An 18,318-nucleotide genomic window follows, 5' to 3' on the forward strand; every position below is an offset into this window, starting at 1 on the left:
CCTTTGAGCTTCTGTATGGCCATCCTGTTAGAGGACCTCTCACTCTGGTGAAGGAGGGGTGGGAGAAATCCCCCAGGAAAACCCCCCAGGATGTGTTCAGCTATATGCTGGCCTTCCGCAACCAGACACTGCGCTTCAGGAAGCTCGCACAAAAGAACCTAGAAGCCAGTCAGGAAGAAATGAAAAGATGGTACGACCAGAATGCCACTCTGGTCGAATTTCAACCTGGGCAGAAAGTGTGGGTAATGGCGCCAGTGGAGCCTTGTACGCTCAAGGACAAGTGGACTGGGCCATATGAGGTGGTGGAGCGCAAGAGCGAAGTAACCTACCTGGTTAACTTACAGACTCCCAGGCAGCCACTGAAGGTCTTACATGTGAACCGCCTCAAACCCCACTTCAAGAGGTCTGATGTAACCATGCTCCTGGCTACAGATGCTGGAATGGAAGAGGACAGTGACCCTCTTCCTGACCTCTTGGCAGCCGAGGAGCAAGATGGGTCAGTGGATGGTGTGGTCCTCTCGCCCACCCTGACCCTAGAATAGCAGAGGGACTGTCGCCAGGTGTTGGGTCAGTTTTCCTTCCTGTTCTCCCTGACCCCAGGTGTCACCAACTGGTGCGTCCATGATGTGGACACTGGATATAGTCTACCTGTAAAGCAGACATTCTACAGGATAGCTGACAAGGTCAGGGCCAGCATCAAGGAAGAGGTTTCCAAGATGTTGGTGCTAGGGGTAATTGAGCCCTCCAGCAGTCCCTGGGCTAGCCCAGTGGTCTTAGTTCCAAAAGTTGCTGTGCCCGGTGCCACCCCAGAACTCTAGTTTTGTGTGGACTACCGTGGGCTCAATGCGGTCACCAAGACTGACGTGCACCCCATCCCCAGAGCTGATGAGCTCGTGGATCGGTTGGGAGCTGCCCAGTACCTCAGTATGTTTGATTTAACATCTGGGTACTGCCAGATTGCCTTAACTGAGGGGGCCAAGGAGAGGTCTGCGTTTTCAACGCCAGAGGGCACTTCCAGTTCCGAGTTATGCCCTTTGGGTTGAAGAACGCCCCTGCCACATTCCAGAGACTGGTCAACCAGGTACTGTCCGGGCTGGAGGAATTCAGCGCCGCATACCTGGATGATATTGCTGTGTTCAGCTCCACGTGGGAGGAACACTTACAGCACCTCTGTGAAGTGTTGAAGGCTCTGAAAAGGGCAGGCCTCACTATCAAGGCCAGTAAGTGCCAGATAGAGCAGGGTTCTGTGGTGTACTGGGGACACCAGGTAGGGAGCGGCCAGGTGGCGCCCCTCCAAGCGAAGATTGATACCATCCTGGCTTGGGAGCCCCCCAAGACCCAAACAGAGGTGAGAGCCTTCCTAGGACTTACCGGGTATTATCGTTGATTTGTCAAGGGATATGGCACCATTGTTGCCCCCTTGACAGAGCTGACTTCAAGGAAGCAGCCCAGGAGAGTGAATTGTACCGATGCCTGTCAAACTGCTTTTGATGCCCTGAAGACTGCCATGTGCACGGCACCGGTGCTCAAGGCGCCTGATTTCTCCAGTGAGTTTGTAGTGCAGACAGACGCTTCAGAGCATGGTGTGGGGGCGGTACTCTCACAGATCAACAACGAGGGCTTGGACCAACCTGTAGCTTTTATTAGTAGGAGGCTACTTCCCAGGGAACAGAGGTGGAGTGCGATTGAAAGGGAAGCTTTTGCTGTGGTCTGGGCTCTGAAGAAGCTGAGGCCCTGCTTGTTTGGGACTCACTTCCGGGTTCAGACAGACCACAGGCCCCTCAGATGGTTAATGCAGATGAGGGGTGAGATCCCAAAACTGTTGAGGTGGTCCATCTCCCTACAGGGAATGGACTTTACGGTACAGAACACGACAACGCTGATGGTCTGTCCAGGTTTTTCCACCTTAGCGATGAGAATTCCCAAGAGGGTGGGTACTTCTCCCCACTTTCAGCTGGAGGGGACACGTGTTAGACCTGGCATCTTTGGCGTGGTTTCCCCTGACTTTTTGCCTCTACCTTCTGTATTTTTGATGCTGTGCTGGATTTCGTTTTTGCTGGTTTAGATGCTTTGGGCACTTTGCCGCTGCTGATCGGTGTCAAAGTGCAAGTCCTCCCTAGGTAAATTGTTATATTGATTGGTTATCCATGATTGGTATATTTGTTTCACCTGTTAGCCCCTAGTAAAGTGCACTGAGTGTGCCAGGGCTGGTGATTCAAATGCTACTAGTGGGTCTGCAGCACTGATTGTGCCACCGCCCTAAAATGGTGTCACAGGCCTGCCACCGCAGTGCCTGGGTGCAGTTGCTAACTGCCATGCTGACCTGACCAGTGTTCACACTGCCCAGGCATAACCCTTCCCTTTCTGTACACATTGGACACCCCTATGGAGGCCCTAGGTACCCCCCTGGGCAGGGTGCAGTGTATGTGAAAGGTAGAGCATGTACTGGTGTAGGTGACATGCTCTGGTAGTGAATTACAGCCATTTTCGTTTTTCACTATTGAAAGGCTATCTTGCCCATAGGCTATAATGGGGAATGCTGAGTATAATGTTTACCTGCATATCGTCCCATAGGAGCAAGATAGAAAATCAAATTTTAGTATGCCTGAACTCAGAATGATAAAATATATCTTTTAGTGAAGTTGGTTTTAACATTCTGTGTTTGAAAATACCACTTTTAGAAAGTAGGTATTTTCTTGTCTAACCACTCAAACCTGCCTCTGCTAGGTTGTGGATTTCTTGTCTGGCTCCACCCCCTGAGGTGCGTCTGATGTCTCTGCCCTGCACTGTGAAAGGAAAGAAGGAATCATGTCAACAAAGTGCTCCAGGGCTGTGCTTTCCCTCCACAATGCTGGCTCCACCTCCTGTGGGGCGTCTGATGTTTCTGCCCTGCACTGTGAAGGGAAAGAGGGAGTCATGTAAACAGAGTGCTCCAGATCTGGTTTGGACTGGGCAAAGGCCCCTCTGCCCTCAGAGGACTAAGGATTTGGGGGTGTAAATATTTGGACCCTGATCCCAAGAAATTGGGATCAGGGTCCCAATCAAGAAGGAACCTCTGCCAAGGAGAAAGCTGGAAGACTGAAGAAGAAGGACTGACCTGATGTAAGGCTGACCTGCAGTTGCTTTGCTGCCAAGAAGTGGGGAAGGACTTTGCTGTGTGCTCTGTCCCCTGGCTTGAAGGAATCTCCAAGGGCCTGAGTAGAGCTGGCCTCCTGTTAAGAAGTCCCAGGAACAAAAGGACTTCACCCCCAGTTTCCCCCTGAACTCTGCTGTGTGAGTTCTGCCCTTCCTAGAGTGCCTGATCCAATTGTGAGGCCTCTGGAAGTTGTGCCTGTTGTTGGGAAGCTGACCAAGAGAAAAGAAGAAAAAGATCTGCAACTTTTTCACGCACCGCCGGCTTAGCGAGAACATTTCCGTCGCCGCGAAGATCATCGCAGCGCCTATCGCCGCTGCAACGTCAACGCCGCGTTCGTCTTTGGAGCGCATCGCCCACGGAGCGGGAAGATTCCCGTCGCTGCGAGCATCGTCGCAGAGCCTGTCGCCGCTGAGTGAGATCATCACACCGCTCGTTAGCGGGCCGCATTTTGTCGCTGCGAACCTCGTCGCAGAGCCATCGAAGATCGTCGCATCATGCCTTTGCGAGTAAATTTCTACCGGAGAAGCTACGCCTTGGAATCCATACGCGTATCGTCTCACTCCCCATACAGACCGGATTCGTAGCACACGCCCGCTGCGTGCAGCGGGGTTGTCGCATCGCCTTCCCAGGGTCTCAGGACTGACGCTGTTGCTTGATTTTCGACGCCTGAGTGCCGCTAGGAACTTTTATCGCCTCACCAGGTACTGTTGGCTAAAATCGACGCTAATGTGGATTATTTTGTCGCTAAGCTAAGAACTCTATCGAAACCATATTCTTGAACTGTGTGTGTTGGATTTTTGTCGTTGTGGTCTTGTGCAGTTTCTATAAAAGTACTTTATTTATCTACACTGGTGTGGAGTCCATTTGTGGTGTTTTCACTGTGTTACTGTGTGTGTTGGTACAAATACTTTACACATTGCCTTTGATAAGCCTGTCTGCTTGTGCCAAGCTACCAAGGGGGTGAGCAGGGGTTATCTAAAGAGTGTATCCCCCTTACCCTGACTAGAAGTAATGGTCCCTATTTGGACAGTGGAACCTACCTCTGCCATCTAGAGACCCCCAGATCTAACAGAAGCCAACAGGCCTTTGCAACTGCAAGTTGACGCGGTGCACAGGGATTCGGTTATTGCAGCCCCCACGAGGGATACTGGCCTCAAACTTGGTAAGAGGGCACAGCAGGCCTCTGGAGCTGTGGAAAACCACCACCCGTGTTGCAGGACCTTTCAGAGTCCGGAGGAGCTCAGGATCAGCAGAACGGTCGACTTAGTTGCGGTGCCTGCAAATGCAGGGGAGTGAGTCCGTCACTCCAAGGGAGATTACGTCAAGAGTCTTTGATGCTTCAAAGGCCTTGGAAGGTTCCTGTATGATGCACAGGCACAGACGATGCAGCAGACTGGAAGGGAGATGAAGGTAGACCCAAACGAAGTCCAGCGAAGCCCACAGTGCCCAGACGGTAGAAGAAGAAGTGGTGTCTGATCTGAATCTTATCCCACGACGAATCTAAGGACCTCCACCCAGGTAGGCCCTTAAGTAACCTAGGGAAAGGGCTGGGATGATTCAGAGGACTCTCACAGGGGAGGTTACTCCCATGTCCTTTGTCCAGTTCCGAACCAGAGCTGGACAAACGGCTCCCAGGACTGGTTTGAACTGGACTATGCACAAGGACACCAAATGTGCCCCTCATGCAGACTTTGTGGCACTGGCAAGTGCACCCACCCGGTCCCAATACACTACCTGTCTGGTAGGCGGTCACACCTCCCTGTGACAGGATGTCTATTGTTCTGCCTTCCCTTGCTCAAGCTTTGTTCAGCAGCAGGAGGGCAGAAATGTGTCTCTGGTCGGCAGCAACCGTTTTGTGCTGTCCGGGTCTAGAAGGTTGGCACCGGGAACACTGAGATCCTAACGGAGTGCTCTTCCAGTGCTGGGAATCATACCTCCCACACCATTTACGGTGTGGGGGTATGATTCCAACTGTTTGACACCAAACATGATAGGATTAGTTGCAGGCGTTTTCGAGATGGTCATCAAGTAATTACTCAGTGCCCCTCTATATAGTACATGGCTGCTTCACTGACAACCCTGCGAATGGACTCCGTAGGCTGTAGGGGTGTCTTGCTCATGCAGGGGCACCCTCTCACTTAGAACCAAGCACCATGCCTTCAGGATTGCAAAGGCCTGCTACATGGGTCACTTATAGGTAGGCTATCTGGTTTTAGGTTTAAACCTATAATAACTGATAAAACCCCACCGAAAGGAAAATAGCCATCACCGGTGTAAACATATAAACACTGAAAAAACACCTTTACAATCAGAAACTAAGTGCCATTCAAAGAAAGGAAAAGATGAGTCAAAGTGTATTTTTTATTTTGTCCTGAAGGGGCCAATATAATGTAACTTTGTTATACAAGGTAGTATCAAGAAAGACTGGGCTAGCATTATTTTGCTTGAGTTTTGTTGTTTAGGGATGTCACTAAAACCTTATCTCTTCTTTCTTCTGCTTTTTGTAGTTTTGTGGTCTTTGGTCTAAAGATGCAGTGTTTAGAAGCATGTTTTAGGTCTTATTTAGTTGTTTTATAAACTGTAGAGAATCAGGAAATATCAAAATCGTATTTGAAATTTTGGCTACATTTGATTTAACTGATGGGAAAAATGGCTGGTTTCATTAGAATCTTTCCTAAAATGTAGCATCACATTTAGCCACATACAGAGAATGGGTGAAATCCTTTGATACATCAGCCCCCTTTTTTAGTGAGTCAGTATTGATTGTAAGTAAATTGCCAAACCCCCCAGTCTTTAAACATGACACCCGGCGTTTGGTAAACATGGAACACAGTGAGACTTAGAATTCTGCTGAAAAAAGTTCCTACCAAGTTCAATAAAGATTTGAGTGATATTGTTTGTATTTGTAGTAATTCAGCTATGTATATGAAAAAGTTGTATGATGGCCTGTCAAAATACCTGAGCTGAAGTGCTTCCCTGTAAGAGATCCTTGTCACTTGCTAGATTGTTTGCTGAAAGCATCTTTACAATCTTTAGAGTTAATGAAGAATGCTATCAGCGCAGAAAGCAAGCAATAATTAAAATTAAATAAAAATTCCATAAACACCGGTAAAACACTGTTTTTGTTGTTTTTAATAGCGCAAAAATGTGTAACCACTGATAATCACTGTTTTTTTAAGGTATTGGAAAAACTGAAAAAACCCCACCAGAATTTACCAAAAATAGAAACTGAAAACAGGAAAGCCTACTTATAGGTTTTAAGTGCAGTGACCCAAGATTTAGGAAACCTATATCTTTAGTAAGTGGAGGTAGCACCAGCTTACACAGGCTGCAATGGCAAGCCTGTAGTTCCATTTTGAATGGTCTCTCATAGGTGGCATAATACATGCTTCAACCCATGGGAGACCTCTGGTGTACCTATGCCCTGGGTACCTTAGTACCATATACTATGGACTTGTAAGGGTACCCCAGTATCCAATCTGGGCTGTACCTAAGTACTGAACACTACTATTTAGTGAGAAAGCAGAAAAACTGGGGTCCTGATTAGCAGAATCCCAGTCAGACTAGTCAAAATACAGCTTAGCACCAGGCAAAAAGTGGGGGTAACCATAGAAGCAGATCCTACTTTCATACAGTGGACCAGAACAGGATTATTGTTTCACTTCTAGTCAGCTTTATAACATGATTCTTTATTGATTAAACATTAACAGGCACATGCATCAAACCTTTTTGCGATCGCAAACGGTGCGAATCGCAAAAATTGGCCGTTTGCGATCGCAAAATACCGTGTAGAAATGCATCAACTGTATATTTGCGAAAACCCAACTTTTCGCAAAAATAAGGAATCGCAAAAAAATCTGCGATTAAAATTGCGATTCGGTAGTAGCGTCTCCCAAACTGCGAATCGCAAACAAAGATTCGCAAAATGTATGCATAAAAAATCGCAAATTGCGATTCCCGTGAAAATCGCAATTTTGCGAGAGCTAATTAAGAAGGATCACAACCAGGTGGTAATCATGAGTGCAAATCAGAGACAGCTGAAAACCAACTAAAACCCATTTAAACACATCCAGAATGAGCCAGCACCTTTCACAATGGCAGGGATTTACCTCATGGCGAGGAGGATGAGGCTGCAGGCTGCCGGACAGAGACGGAGACGAATAAATGAGCGCATTTACAGAGTCCGCATAACTTTGCTAGGACAGCAAGAGGATGAGATATACGATAAGTATAGGCTCAATGCAGCAATGATCCATGATCTAATCAATGAATTGGACCCCATACTGCAACGACAGACACGTAGGACCAATGCTATCCCAACGCATGTGCAGGTCCTATGTTGCCTACACCTACTGGCTTCAGGCAGTTTCCAGGGGGTCATTGCTGTAGCAGGAGGTGTGTCACAAAGCACACTTTCAAGAATATTCAAAGCATTCCTTGATGCCATGATGGCCTTTATCGGGTCTCACATCAAGTTCCCTACCACCGCGCTTGACCTTGCAAAAACCAAACAGGAGTTCTACCAGATAGCTCGCTTCCCACATGTGTTGGGTTGTATTGATTGCACCCACGTGGCAATATGTCCCCCTGCAGCACAGTAATATTTATATAGAAATAGGAAATGTTACCATTCCCTCAATATTCAGGTTGTATGCAATGCCAAAAACATCATCACTGACATAGTTGCGCAATTTCCCCGGAGTGCACATGATTCTTATATTTTCAGGCAAAGTGGCATACACACCCGTCTTGTCAGGGGAGAATTTGGAGAGGGACATCTGCTTGGTAAATATGTGTAATTGTTTCTCACTGTCATTGTACGCATGTCAATGTCAAACTGCCACTGACCCTTTCCTTCCTTACATGTAGGTGACAGCGCATACGCCTCGCGTAATTACCTCATGACGCCTTACCTCAATCCCACAACTGCCAATCAACAGAGGTACAATGCAGCACATATCTCTACAAGGAACATCATAGAGCGCACATTTGGGCTGCTGAAGAGCCGATTCAGATGTCTACATAAGACCGGTGGAGCACTGCAGTACAATCCTGAACAATGCTGCAAGATAGTAGCAGCATGTGCCATGCTGCACAATATTGCGACAAAGGGAGGAATGGAAATCGAGGCGTCTGACAGCGATTCGGAGGATGGGAACCAGCATGTGCCACACCACCATGCAGCACAAGGGGCAAACGCAGCAGAAGGGCGTAGGAGAAGATTGGACATCACACAAAATTATTTCTGAGGTGAGTAATGATGACACAGACACGTTATATTGCAATCAAAGTAATCTTTAATTAAATAAATATGTCATGAGTGTTGAAGCACACTTTTAATCTGACCTGTCTAATGTATATAAGTGGTTTGCAAATGAAAATGGACTTGTAAGGCAGTAAAAAGTCAGATCACAACAATGGTTACGTCACCATAGTAGAATGTACTTGTACATGGCAGTCTAGCGCTTTCTACCACGAACACCCAGACGCCTGTCAGAGCCAGCATGGTCATCCCTAATGTTGGAAGCGGAGGGGGTATTGCTGCGTGTGTTGCGTCTTCCTGCAGTGGCGACTGGAATTGCCAAACTGCTTAGGCTTGAGGCACCCTCACTACCCTCGTCAGGTGTGGAATTGTTGGCCGCAATTGTGGAAGCATTAAGCAATTCAACTGCATTGGTGACCTGGTCCAGTGCTTTAGCCACATCCCCGCTCCAATGGCACATTTCAGTTTGCATGGTCACAGACCTACGTGCCAGCAGTGCAGTTGTGGTGGCCAGCCTATTGTTCGATTTTGCAAACATTTTGAGGTGCTGCTTTAGTTCACGATGCTGTCTCTTTTGGGATACATTTCCCTCCTGCATCACCTTGCTCAGTTGCTGCACACTTTCTGATAGTACTGCTATGTTGCTTGCCATCTTGTCTATTTGGAATTGCACTGCACGTGTGTTCTTTGTCTGCAGGCGCTGCATACAGAGCATCTGTCCCTCCAGACCACCCCAGACATCAATTGGTTGCTCCTCCTGCTGTGTCCTGAGTGCTCTTCCTCTTCTACGCTGGACTCTGAGATTGGTTCTGGGGACCTGTGGTTGTGGTTGTTGGATGGAAGTGGGCTGTCCATGGCTGCCACCTGGTGTTGCATCAGCCTCATCATCACACTCCATGGTGACTAGGGATGGGACAGTTGGCCTGCGTGAGTGTGTGGCACGTGACGGATTTATTTGCACCACGGGTGTGTCCATGTGTTCACCTGCGCTGGTGTCCTGCATGTCTGGGGAATCGCTATCCACGGCTTCTACACGTTGAGCATCTGTGAGTTGAAACAGTGCAAAACTGCATTATTTAATGTCTGTGATCAAAATGTCACAGTAATACATTTGTTACTTTGTTAATGAATTCATAATCTATTAAACTATTTTGGGTTGTTTCTCTGAGATTTGTCATTGTAACTGCTTGTTATCCAGGGTTAAGTGGTTTTTCGACTGTTCCTTAAAAAACCCTCATTCACGTTTTTAGATGGTTTCTGTGGCGGTATCTGTGGCGGTATATCTTGATTCTCCGCCTAAATAACGTGACAGCATCATCATTGGGTTTAGTATTGTGCTACCTCCACCCGGAGGAAACCACTGGATATTTCAGTAGTGATCGGAATTAAAAATAAAAATTGAAAAGGTTGGTTTAGGTGCTCGTGTGCAGTGATTCGAGTGAATTAAAAAGGATGTTCCCTTATGTTACCTGGACCATGAATTTATTGTTGTCTGGAGCACAGGGAAAGGATAAAAAAGGGGGAGGAGATTGTACAGAGAGGGCAATTAGTGTGTCCACTGTACGATCAGTCCGGTGTGTGGGTCGACATGTTTCAGCTCCTCATGTGCCCCGTAGGGTCAGGTGAGGTTTCTTCAGGACCTAAGGGTGTTGTGATAGAGAGGGGTATTGCCCACTGTCTAGGTAAGGGGTTCAGAAGGAGATACGTTGAGCTCCTTGTGCGAGGTTAGTACCTATGGTGGAGAGAGAGAAGTAAAAGACATATATTTGGCAAATTAAAATACCCAAGATGATAAAGGCGGAGCAACATGGCAATTCTTTAAATACAGTAAATAGCAAGTGGTGTTGGAACATGCCGCTGGCTACATAGATGAAACAAAAGCAAGTATAAATGGCACATCTTTTGTAATGATATCTGTACATAAATTGGTTCACGGAGAATCTCCGGTTGTGTTAAGGGCATTGTGAAAAAGAAACTTGATAACGTCCCGCAGTAAATGGTGAGTGAAAGCAATCGGATGTTTCTCCGAGAGGGACTCATCATGTTGCTAGAAGGGGGGTTGTGGTTCATAGGTTTGTATGACACTACGCTAGTATGGTCTTGCTTACTTGTCCAGATGCGTGGTATGAGCAATGGCTTCGTGTTGTCTATAAAGAAGTGTGATTCAAAGTCTATGTGCCAATATGTTGGTGCGGTCTTGCTTATTGGCCCAAATATGTGGTATGAATAACAGCGTGTATTTGATATAAGTAGGAGAGTTGATCGTCACCCTCATTCAATTTCACGCCAAACAATTGTTATTAGATAATAGAGGAGCGATATTGTGGCGTATTTGTTAAGTCCACCCACGTACACTCAGAGAAAATCTACCTTACAGTCAATTCCTGCGACTCAAAAGAAACTGCAGTGAACTGAGTGAATACAAAGAACAAGCACAAGATTTGTGCACAAAACTATTAAAACGTGACTATCCTGCCAGAATTGTAAATAAATGTCAAAAAAGAGCAAGGAATCAACACAGAGAAAACCTTCTAGAAATAATACCCAGAACACAACCACCGGACCAATTGACATGTGTTACCACATACAACACAGCCAGCAATACAATCAAGAAAATCATCAACAAGAACTGGCGCATACTAACCTCAGGCACTCTGGACTGGTCCAAACCTCGTTTTGCGAACAGAAGAACAAAAAATTTTAAAGACATGTTAGTACACACTCGCCCCCTGGAAGAAAAGACAAATGGAAACATTAACAATCTATGGGGCCTGCCACCAGTGGTAGGCCACTTCCCCTGTGGACATTGCTCCGTCTGTCACTTAACAGAAACAACGAAATCCATCGAACTGACACCCGATCGGGTTTGGACAATGAGACAGCACACTAACTGCAACACCACTCATGTTATCTACATGATTACCTGCCCCTGCAAATTGAGATACATTGGGATGACGTGCCGCAAAATAAAACTGCGAATTTGCGAACACAGAAGCAACGTCAAATGTAAACGTCACACCACCAAGATGAGCAGCCATTTCATTGACTTCCCACACACGCTTGATGATCTGAAGTGGATAGTACTAGAAACCATGGTGTCAGGGTCACCTAATGTTGAAAAACATCTCTTCACAAAAGAACAAAGATGGGTACATCGATTGAAAACTAACACAATAGGCTTGAATGATGATATCCCCTGGTTGAGTGAATCATAGACCATCAACTCACTCTGGAAAAATAACATTCTTTGATAATTACCACCTACCAGGTCTTTGTACCATTATTCCCATTTAACAGAATGACAACCTCCGTTCTTTCAAACCATCGTATCAACTCCAAAGCATTACTCCCATCAATCAACCATAGTATTAGAATTGTCGGAGTCTGCTGTTTGTTGTTATTATTTTTTGCATCTAAATGTTCACGATGTCTACTAACGACAGTTTTTACCATCATGACTCTAGAACATAACAAATCTAAAATCCAAGATCAACTGTGTGATTTTTGGTGAAACTCGACCCAGCCCATAGTCTTTTTTCACTCTTTTTTCACTTTACACCAGTCCTTTCTCATTTTCCACCATAACTTTAAGAAACCTCCTGAAACCAGCCTGTCGTCAGCACAACAGGAAGACAGCGTCAGCACAAGTCGTGCTCAGCGGTAATCCCGGTAGGAAGACAGCACGAGAAGGAGACACGTAACGTTACTCTGAAATTACTTGTCCCTAACTTTCAATATCTTTATAGTTCTCCTCTCCTCTACCCCCCCTGTTCCTTTTTCCACAGCTAAACTGCGCTGTAATTCTTCCTCGGAAGCCCCAACACGGAGCTTCTCAAGGTATGCGTGTCATTTTGATAACGAGTGTTCGTGATTGTACAAGTTTCAGATGCCACTCTCTGCTTCTGTGGAGAGTTCAACAGTTCACGTTATCACTTACTACTTAACAAATACGCCGTAATATCACTCCTCCTCTACCTGAAAGCAAGCGTTTGGCACGAAATTGAACGAGGGTGCGTGTTACTTTAATAACGAGTGCTCTTGAATGTATGAGTATTACATGTCGCTCTCTGCCTCTCTGGAGAGTTCAACAGATTACGCTGTCACCATTACTTAACAAATACGCCACAATATCGCTCCTCTATTATCTAATAACAATTGTTTGGCGTGAAATTGAATGAGGGTGACGATCAACTCTCCTACTTATATCAAATACACGCTGTTATTCATACCACATATTTGGGCCAATAAGCAAGACCGCACCAACATATTGGCACATAGACTTTGAATCACACTTCTTTATAGACAACACGAAGCCATTGCTCATACCACGCATCTGGACAAGTAAGCAAGACCATACTAGCGTAGTGGCATACAAACCTATGAACCACAACCCCCCTTCTAGCAACATGATGAGTCCCTCTCGGAGAAACATCCGATTGCTTTCACTCACCATTTACTGCGGGACGTTATCAAGTTTCTTTTTCACAATGCCCTTAACACAACCGGAGATTCTCCGTGAACCAATTTATGTACAGATATCATTACAAAAGATGTGCCATTTTTACTTGCTTTTGTTTCATCTATGTAGCCAGCGGCATGTTCGAACACCACTTGCTATTTACTGTATTTAAAGAATTGCCATGTTGCTCCGCCTTTATCATCTTGGGTATTTTAATTTGCCAAATATATGTCTTTTACTTCTCTCTCTCCACCATAGGTACTAACCTCGCACAAGGAGCTCAACGTATCTCCTTCTGAACCCCTTACCTAGACAGTGGGCAATACCCCTCTCTATCACAACACCCTTAGGTCCTGAAGAAAGCTCACCTGACCCTACGGGGCACATGAGGAGCTGAAACATGTCGACCCACACACCGGACTGATCGTACAGTGGACACACTAATTGCCCTCTCTGTACAATCTCCTCCCCTTTTTTATCCTTTCCCTGTGCTCCAGACAACAATAAATTCATGGTCCAGGTAGCATAAGGGAACATCCTTTTTAATTCACTCGAATCACTGCACACGAGCACCTAAACCAACCTTTTCAATTTTTATTTTTTATTTCCGATCACTACTGAAATATCCAGTGGTTTCCTCCGGGTGGAGGTAGCACAATACTAAACCCAATGATGATGCTGTCACGTTATTTAGGCGGAGAATCAAGATATACCGCCACAGATACCGCCACAGAAACCATCTAAAAACGTGAATGAGGGTTTTTTAAGGAACAGTCGAAAAACCACTTAACCCTGGATAACAGGTACCAGTGATCCATTCTCTGTTGATGATAAACTTGTAACTGGAAGGTGAATGGATCATGTATTCTTCTTACTCCCTTACAATTGATTCGTTACATTGTAACTGCTTGACCTGACTACATCTCCCATAATGCACCACCCCTAATGTATACATTGTGTGCTGGATGGTCAAAGTGTGCAATTGGGCTGTACTGTGGTCATGTTCTACCTTTACATTTTGGGATAATGGTAACATGCATTCATCTTACCTTCAGATGTGTTTGCTGCTCCGGACGTGTCAAGCTGGGTCACCCCTACAACAGCTTCTGGCTGGATGGTGGATTCGACCAAGTCCTCCATGGGAGTGTTCCCAGTGTCTGTTGGTGTTCCCCCTCCTGTCTTTTTTGCCTCCTTGAGCCAGTCAGCTATGCGCACCTTAGCCCGACTGCGCAAGTCGTACCATCGTTTTTTCAGTTCTTCAATGGTGCGGTGTGTCACCCCAATGGCATTGACCCTGTTTTGGATCCGGAGCCAGATTTTCCTTTTCTCCTGCTCTGCCACTTTTAATGATGCCTTTCCAAACAGCTTATCATGGCTGTGGACTACTCCCTCAATGAGGGTGTCAATTTCTTTTTCTGCAAACTTTATTTTGCGCTTCCTGCCTGTTTGGCTCTCCTCTGCTGTTTGTGAGGCTTCCATTTGGTAGAGGAAGTTTTTCTGATGTCTCTGTCCCACTCCTGTTCAGCTCCCAGAGCCAGCTCCCTCCTCTCCCTGAGACTGTGCACTGGAAATGAGGCTGGAGCTGCTCACTTCCTGGTTGTGATGTCATCAGGATGCATCAAAATGCAACTTCGGTAACTGCGATTTCGCAAATAGCGAAATCGCTATTAGCGAGTTCGCAATTGCCGGAATCGCTATTATATTTGCGATTTTTAGCGATTCTTTATTTTCTCTCAATTTTTGTGGTGCATCGCGGTTTGCGAGTCTTTATTTGCGATTCCTTAAAAATCGCTAATAAGAACTCGCAATTTTCATTTTTGATGCATGTGCCTGTAAATGAACACAATCTTTTTCAACATAGAAACATACTTTTGAAACACATATTTGGTTCATATCAATTTTCCCCTTCTAGTTTTGGTATCCTTTCTTAGTCACTCCTGAACTGAACAACAAGTTTAAGACTATATATTTTGAAACTATAGCAACAGTTTACCAAATTAATACAACTAGAACTCAGCAATGTTTTTAAGCTTCCATTTTTTACATTAGTACTGATAATGCACATAAATACAGATAGATTTAGTTGATTTGGTGAATATCTAGAAAATTAAAAATAAAGCAGCAAAACAGCAGGCAAAAACATGGGCTGTAATTTTCCTTAGCATTAGTGATTTAAATAGAATGGTGCCATCTGCATGACTTCTGTTCTGTATGTCTGTAGCTACACAGCAGGAGGAAAAGCAGCACTATTCGGTTTGACGAAGGAGAAGAGCTACTCAAATGATTGTAGCCTGGATGGTTGAATTAGAAACTAGCGCAAAAGGTACTGGAAGACATCGTCCCTAAAGATTTCTGTTTTCTACATAAAGATAAGAAATTTCGAAAGACACAGTGAGGAGATACAAAGAGTTATCATGCCTCTTTCAAAACTTAATGGCTTGTGTAGCAAGACATTTCTGAATTAGGACGCGAACCAAAATAAGAAAACAGCGATTTGCGGCAAAGGACAATCACCTGGTTCTTTTTATTAGGATTTTTCTCATCGCACCTCTACTAGTAAGATTTTACACATAAAGTGGATGGCCCTGAGGAAGGTGGACATTAATAAAACAGAATTCACCGAAGCGTACGTTGGCTATTTGACACCCCTGGCTGACGGCCACACCTTGGATGGATAAATTAGAACTCTACCATATAGTGTAGTAGCACGTTCTGTCAAGGCTTCCTGCTTCCTGCTCCTCTAACCTTTGAGGCCACGCCCACGAGAGCGGAATGCTGCGGCCGTTTTTCATTCCTTTCCTGGCTGCAGAGGCCCCGCTGAGGCTCTATTGGGGGCTCTACTCCTCTGCTGGTTTTCTCCTCTCTCGGAGCTAGGGGCCCCGTGATGAACGCTCCGGGAGTCCCGCTTTAAATTCGAACGCTCTGCCTGTTTCTCTGCCACCACCTGCCGCCATTGGTCCAAGGAGGACACCCTGCCCTGTTCCACCGGCATCTACTTCACAGCGGCAGTAGACAGCGCCTGAAGGCGCTTTAAAATCGGACGCGGGGCCCCGCAGTCCGGGTCCTGCTTTTTACCCTTCAGTCCGGATCCTGCTTTGCCTGCAGTCCGGGCTCCGCTTTGCCGGTTTCTACCCTTCTGTGCTACCACCTGCTGCCATTGGTGCAAGGAGGACCATAGGAGGACCATAGGAGTCACACTGCTCTGCCTCATTGGTGTCCACCAACAGCGTGAGCAGATAGCGCCTAGAGGCACTTCAAAATCGGACGTGGGACCCTGCTGGGGGCTTTACTCAGCATGATTGAACGGAGCCTCTTTTGCTGATTTTCTCCTCTCTTGGGTGTGTGGGAACCTGCCCTGCCCTGTCTTGTGCCTTGCAGATGGGCGGAGCTGGCAGCTGGTCCGACGTGCCGGGAAAAAAGTATCGTAAATTGCCTGCGATACAGCACGCTGCTATTCCAATTTTGCCATCTTATCTGGAGCGGTTGATTACCCGAGGGGACTGAGAGACATTGCTGCCAGACGCTGGTCCACTGTGAGGTAAGGCACACTGGGTTGCTATCCAGTTCACGCTCGCTTTGCCACATTACACCCTTTGCAATTCTACATCGACGCATTTTTTGTAAGTTCATTGACAATTGAAAAGGTGAATTTAAAAGCTACGATCCAGATGGCGGCAAGAGCGAGGGGCAAACACTCCAAGCTAGAGCAGGGCAGGGAAGTTAAGCCCCTAATTCCATTGACCCCTAAAGGGGAGAGAAAAAATAAAAGGAAAAATCAACAAAAAGAAGCCCTTAAACAGAGGCCGCTGGGGTCCACTGACTTATTTCGAAAAAATAAGTATAATGTGTTAAAGAAGCAGGCCGAGGACGACAACAATGAGGAAAATGACCAAGAGGAGGGCGAAGAGGATGAAGAAGTAGAGAGTCTGACCCTGTCTGAACTATCCGCAGAGTTGAGCTTGCTTGCCGTTGGGGACAAAGAAGAGGGAGGTGCGAAAGACAAGGGACTAAGAATGGACGAGGGAGGTAAAAGTATGGTAAGCACGGACAAATTGGCCATGGCTCCTAATATGTCCCCTTCTACTTGCCATGAGAGCTGCTCTACCCCGAAACAATACCCTCTCTTTTCAAAAAATCCTCTTCAGCAGGGACAGTCCTCAAGTACTCCTTCACGTAGCGGGTTAAACCAGGAGAGTACAAGTGCCTCTTTAGAGCATGATGTCCTCAATACTGGAGGTCAAGTAAGCAGCACCACAGCACAGAAGACACCGACAAGACGAGAAGATGTTCCATTACCCTCACCAACGGTTCCAACTGCGATCTCTTCTAATATTTCGCTTTCCCTCCATTCTCTGCTGCCACCAGCTACAAGCCCAAGCTCAGGCTTAAGCAGCAAGCAAACCACGATATTCCCAAGCCAAGCAATAAGTCTTGAAGCTTCTCCGATCTCCCACGATGATGGCTTGCTTGTTCCTCTGAGTGTTACAAAATCAAACACGATGGAAGATATCCTAGTTACCATTCTCCAGGAACTAAGAGATTTCAAATCTTCCCAGACTCAGGAAATCTCTTTCCTACACAGTAGACTTACGAAGATGGAGGAGTGTCTTGGCAACATCCCTCTGAGGGTCTCAGAAGCTGAGGCTCGGATATCTTCTCTCGAGGACTCTCTATCTACAATTCAGCAAAACCTGGTGGTGACTAACAGAGAGAAATCCCACTTAGAGGAAAAGCTTCAGCACCTCGAGAATTATAATAGGAGATCGAATCTTCACCTTGTAGGCATACCAGAAGGTCTTGAGGATAAAGATGTAGTCAGGTGGACAGACTCTTTATTGAAAAAAGCTATCCCTGGCCTACAAGGCGACCTTACTATCACAAGGGCACACAGAGTCCCCGTACATAAACCAAATAATTTGAAATACCCCCGAACAATTTTGCTTAATTTCTCAGACTTCAGGATAAAAGAAAAAATTCGGAACATCGCATTTTCTAAAAGAACTTTCAACGTGGAGGGGGCGAATAATTTTCGAATTTTTGGTGATATGTCGGCAGCATCTGCTCACAGGCGCAGGGACTTTGTGAAGCTCATTGACTCATTTAAGAGTAAGGGAGCCCAAGCTATGATAGTGCAGCAATCGAAACTCAAAGTCTTGGCTAAAGGAAAATTTTTTATATTCTCGGTTCTTCATGAAGCCCAGACATTCCTCGATGGCCTCGGGGGTAATAAATTAAATAAGTCGCTGAATCTTGTTTGATTCACTATTACTTGAGGGCGGAAACAGGAAGCACACAAGGATGCAATGAGATGGCATCCAAAAAGAAGACACAGAGAAGGACGGAAGTGGGACACTGGGGTCTCCGTCCACTCAAGGGGAGGGGGGAGGGGGGTGAAGGGCGGTGTCGCAAGGGGGAAAAAGAGAGTTCAAAGGCAATATGTTTTTCCATACTCCACTTGGT

The 18,318-nt window shown here is 46.1% G+C and overlaps 1 protein-coding gene and 1 long non-coding RNA gene across 2 annotated transcripts in view; one reads left to right on the forward strand and one right to left on the reverse strand.

Annotated features, from left to right (window-relative positions):
• Positions 1-8,417: 8,417 nt before the first annotated feature.
• LOC146772582 (uncharacterized) lies at positions 8,418-16,200 on the reverse strand. Its single transcript, XM_085639969.1, has 2 exons — positions 13,908-16,200; positions 8,418-9,443 (listed from the first exon to the last, which is right to left on the reverse strand). Exons 1-2 carry the CDS (start codon positions 14,335-14,337, stop codon positions 8,596-8,598), a joined length of 1,278 nt encoding a protein of 425 aa, XP_085496095.1. The 5' UTR covers positions 14,338-16,200; the 3' UTR covers positions 8,418-8,595.
• Positions 16,194-18,318, forward strand: part of LOC146772583 (uncharacterized) — a 30,024-nt gene continuing 27,899 nt past the window's right edge. The window contains exon 1 of the long non-coding RNA XR_014972391.1: positions 16,194-16,396. This is a non-coding gene — a long non-coding RNA (uncharacterized LOC146772583). The remainder of the gene's footprint in view (positions 16,397-18,318) is intronic.

The sequence above is a fragment of the Triturus cristatus genome, chromosome 12, assembly GCF_964204655.1.
Source record: "Triturus cristatus chromosome 12, aTriCri1.1, whole genome shotgun sequence".
Classification (NCBI taxonomy): domain Eukaryota; kingdom Metazoa; phylum Chordata; class Amphibia; order Caudata; family Salamandridae; genus Triturus; species Triturus cristatus.

Bases quoted from the DNA above. Each gene is read 5' to 3' on its own strand.
- LOC146772582 (XM_085639969.1), bottom strand. From the start codon at position 14,337: ATGGAAGCCTCACAAACAGCAGAGGAGAGCCAAACAGGCAGGAAGCGC. The intron at 9,444-13,907 runs GTAAGATGAATG...TTCAACTCACAG, and splicing joins AGCAGCAAACACATCTGAAG to ATGCTCAACGTGTAGAAGCC.